General features: G+C 42.0%; 1 protein-coding gene across 1 annotated transcript in view; it reads right to left on the reverse strand.

Annotated features, from left to right (window-relative positions):
* TPH1 (tryptophan hydroxylase 1) overlaps window positions 1-4,041 on the reverse strand; it is a 15,840-nt gene extending 11,799 nt beyond the window's left edge. The window contains exons 1-2 of the mRNA XM_018555211.1: window positions 3,922-4,041; window positions 93-230 (exon numbers count right to left, since the gene is read on the reverse strand). Of these exons, the coding sequence (XP_018410713.1) occupies window positions 93-230; window positions 3,922-4,011 (228 nt within the window). The 5' untranslated portion in view covers window positions 4,012-4,041. The remainder of the gene's footprint in view (window positions 1-92; window positions 231-3,921) is intronic.
* Between the last annotated feature and the right edge of the window lie 21 nt (window positions 4,042-4,062).

Raw genomic sequence — 4,062 nt, forward strand, 5'->3', positions numbered from 1 at the left:
TTATTGTCAGTGAAAGCATAAACATCTATCTTCCCCAGGAGAACTATCACCCTTATCATGCAACCAATAGAAAATTAACGGGTTGACCATACCTGAAAAAGTTTTAGTGCCTTTACAAGTCCGCCGACTTCATTCTTCAGAGAGAAAATGACAGACGCTCGTCCCTTTTCGGCCACACTGTCATTGTTTTCCTTGTTGTCTTCGATCTTCGTATAATTTGATTTGTTGAACTAGAAGAGACAATCGAAGAAATTAACAATATCAATACTGACTGTACAGTATGACTGTATACTGACTGTACAGCCGGCTACCTACACACTACCTTCACTTCCTTTCCTTTACATTCACACAGTACCTTGTGAGATTACAAAGCCAACAGCAGCTTGCAGGCTCAGGTCACAAAGCTGACATATGAAAGTGAGGATAATTCTTTCTTTTAAATAAAGTGACAGTTTTTTCCAACTGAGTCCAATGAGATTTTAAAATGACAGTCACATGACCGGAACCAGAGATCCTTATCTTGGTGTTAAACTTTGTAGAATAAACCTTATCGCAAAAATGCTCCTTGACTCTGCAACTCAGGCAATTAAATATCTGGGTAATCAAATGACATTATCACTCATGCGTCTGTTTATTAAACCAGTAAATGTGACTTTCCCCAAACATCCTCCGGCGGTGAATCAAACACTGTCATGTAAAACAAATACACGTGAAAAGTTCACACGCAATGTCCTTCACGTGGCTGTTTGGCTGCCTTTCTAGCGAGACCTAATAGGCAGCCCAATGTCCAACTGAAGGAGCACACACGGTGGGCTGACAACTCTGCTGGATTTCCCTCTCTTTGGAGAGATTTCCTCTCACTTCCTGTTGTGGCTATTGGAAAGGAAGTGAAGGGAAATCACCCCAGTGGGATACAGATGACAAAACAAGACGATGGGGGTTATAACCTTCCCTTACTCTATCCAAAACGAAAAAAATATATACTTTATGAAAACTGCATAAAGTGAAACATTATAAGAAATATACTGGATACAATTTAAATACAATTTAACCTTCTGCAATTGCTTTTATACTAGATATCCCCCCCAACAAAAATAATATTGATTATTGCCTGCACATCCAGCTACCTATGTGTCATTGATATTCACAAAGTCATGACATGCATTGTGACTTTACAAAAGCCAACTGCAGCTCATATGTCAAGAAATGTGCAAAAACATTTTGATATTGCACCCACGGCACCCGCATACCTGGAAACCCAACTAACATTGTCAATAGATCTTCTGCAATCTTTAATAGACTTAAACCAGGGGTGCACAAATGAATATGGAATTCGGGAGCCCGTCTGTCCAATCCATGAGCCAGCAGGATTTTTTTTTAGGAGCTCCATTGACAACAATTAGAGAAAAACCTCAAAAATAGGTGCCAACTGTCATTTTTAAGGAGCATCAGCAACCTGGCTCCCATTATGTGTCCAGCCCTGACTTACAACATACACTGAGTGGCCAGATTATTATGAGCACCCCATCAGCACTTTGTTGGGCCGCCTCGTGACTCCACAAGATGATGAAAGGTGATGCAAGGAATCTGACACTGCACTGTTGCCCTTCTGTTGTCTTGTACCAGTCTTGCCACTCTCCGTTCTGCCCTAACATTGACTAGTCGCTGACGGCCACAATTCACACGTTCAGACCCAGATTTTCGTCTGACAGTCCGGTCTTTAAACACTTTAACAATGAGCCGCTCTTGAACATTTAAGGTGGGAAGGTGGGGGGGGGTGGCTAGCACCTGCAATACGCAGCTGCAGAGGAGACATTACAGCTTCAACATCTGTTGGCTTAGAACACACATCATAGACCTGGTCAGAGGCGTATCTCACACATAGACATTGGAGAGGAAATGGATACAAAATAAGGGTAATAAATATTATGGACAGAAGTTAATGATTATCATGTTTGCCGCGGAGGTGGAGGAAAGCTGGAGAAGCAGCAGGACGGTAGAGCTGGGATGAACTGCAATGACCTTCTTAGCCTGTCTAGAGACACGATCATGTATAATCCTAAGGCAGGCTGGGGAAAAAAATATTCCAGCCCTGGTAGCCGGCCGGTCTGAGACGTGGCTCTGCCCAAATTATGTGTTCTTCTTACTAGATCAAGGATGTCCTGGAATTAAAGAACCGTTTGGAAGTCCACAAATGCTTCATCCATTTGTAGACTCATGGGTTGGAGATGCTATGTATAGGACTCTTGGGTTGGATCTGCTACGTATAGGACTCTTGGGTTGGATCTGCTACGTATAGGACTCTTGGGTTGGATCTGCTACGTATAGGACACTTGGGTTGGATCTGCTACATATAGGACTCTATCACTACTACTATGGGAATGTTGGCTGTCTTGAGTGTCCCAACTGAATGGTGATATGAGTCCCAGCAAGTACAGGAGACAGTATGATGAGTCTACTTTTGATAATATGAATGGCCAATGGAGATGGAGGCACAGCCCCCAAAATGTGTTGGCTTTGCAAACAATCTATCACTGGAATAAACTTGTATTTGTACTGAAATGTTACGGTGTGGTGCTTCAACTCTACATTTACTCATACACTTCAACTCTGACTTTCTATACATTTAGTCATCCCACGTACTTGCCCCAGAAAGTACAGAAGGTTCTGCCAGTTCAGATTTCCTATACTAGGGGTCGGCAAACTCCGACCTTGCCATCATGCCTCTGGGAGTCATGCATCATGCCTCTGGGAGTCATGCCTGTGGCTGTCAGAGTCTGCCAATGCCTAATAGTTGCACAATTTTATACCTTTCTAAGGGCAGGTGCTCTTTGAATTCAGATGCTTTAAAGTGGTCCCCCCAAATTCCTAATACCTGCCTTCTCCATGCTCCAGCACTGTCCTCCCCCACAGTCCAGCCCCCGAGGTCTTCTTCAGGGCAGAACTAAACTCTATCATTATGCCCATTTCCTGTGAGCCCAGACCCCACTAGAGGGCTTACAGTACTCCAAGACTGAGTGGTCCTTACTTATCATCATGTGTCCTGGAAGAATGGCCACCCCACATTAAAGGAAGAAAAGGAAGCGTCCATGACATTACTGGACTGACTAGAAGACTTGAAGAAAAAAGGTATGTATAGGGGTTTAAAAAAATACCATAGAGGCTATAGGCGGTGAGGGGAGGATCCTAATACTTATTTCTTATGCTCCTCCCCTCCATCTAGTGGCCATAACATGGTATTACAAGATTGCATTCCAAAATACATTCAACTTATAAAGAAAATAAGAATGTTCACTTGGAACAGAACGAGCGCACAGAACACACAGAGATTTGAAGGGCCAATGGCTCTGGGAATTGTTTAAAAATAAAACCCTAAATATTCACCAAAAGAAAAACTTCTTTCCTTGAAAAGAAGGATCCGGGCACTTCTGTTCATAATATCTTATTATATATTCATTATTTGAATTTTATGAACAGCTATAGTACAAAATGTTATTTTATTTATGACTCACAGGTTTGCATGGCGCACTGTTCAGCAATTGTTAACAATTAAATACATTATTAGGTTGTGATTTGGTAAAAATGTTTTTAATCCAGACGATGGCTTATTAAGCAATACACCCAATGCAGGCAGCTGTAACCCAAAGCAACCCATCAGTACTTCTCCAATCACAGATAGAGATAGATAGATAGATAGATAGATAGATAGATAGATAGATAGATAGATAGATAGATAGATATGTTTCATTTTTCCTAAAGGCACAGCAATAAAATATAGTTACATTTGAAATATTACCTCTTATTACAAACTATATCAATTCAATTTTGCATCTCAAGTCTGTTAAATGTATTGAAGAACGAGTTATATGAAGACATGGATGGAAAGCAGGATCCCAGGGAGGAGTGATAGGTTCGACATACCTCATTGTACGTCTGATTGTCATCAAAGCTTGTGTTCATGGAGTCGAAGGACTTCACTCTGCGGGGTCTCTCGGCTCTGCGGGTATACATGCCTCTCTGGAGGGGTCGGTGCTCTTTGGGTGCTGCTTGTCCGGAGAGCCG

Source organism: Nanorana parkeri, unplaced genomic scaffold, assembly GCF_000935625.1.
Source record: "Nanorana parkeri isolate BGI_ZX_2015 unplaced genomic scaffold, ASM93562v1 scaffold10, whole genome shotgun sequence".
NCBI lineage: Eukaryota > Metazoa > Chordata > Amphibia > Anura > Dicroglossidae > Nanorana > Nanorana parkeri.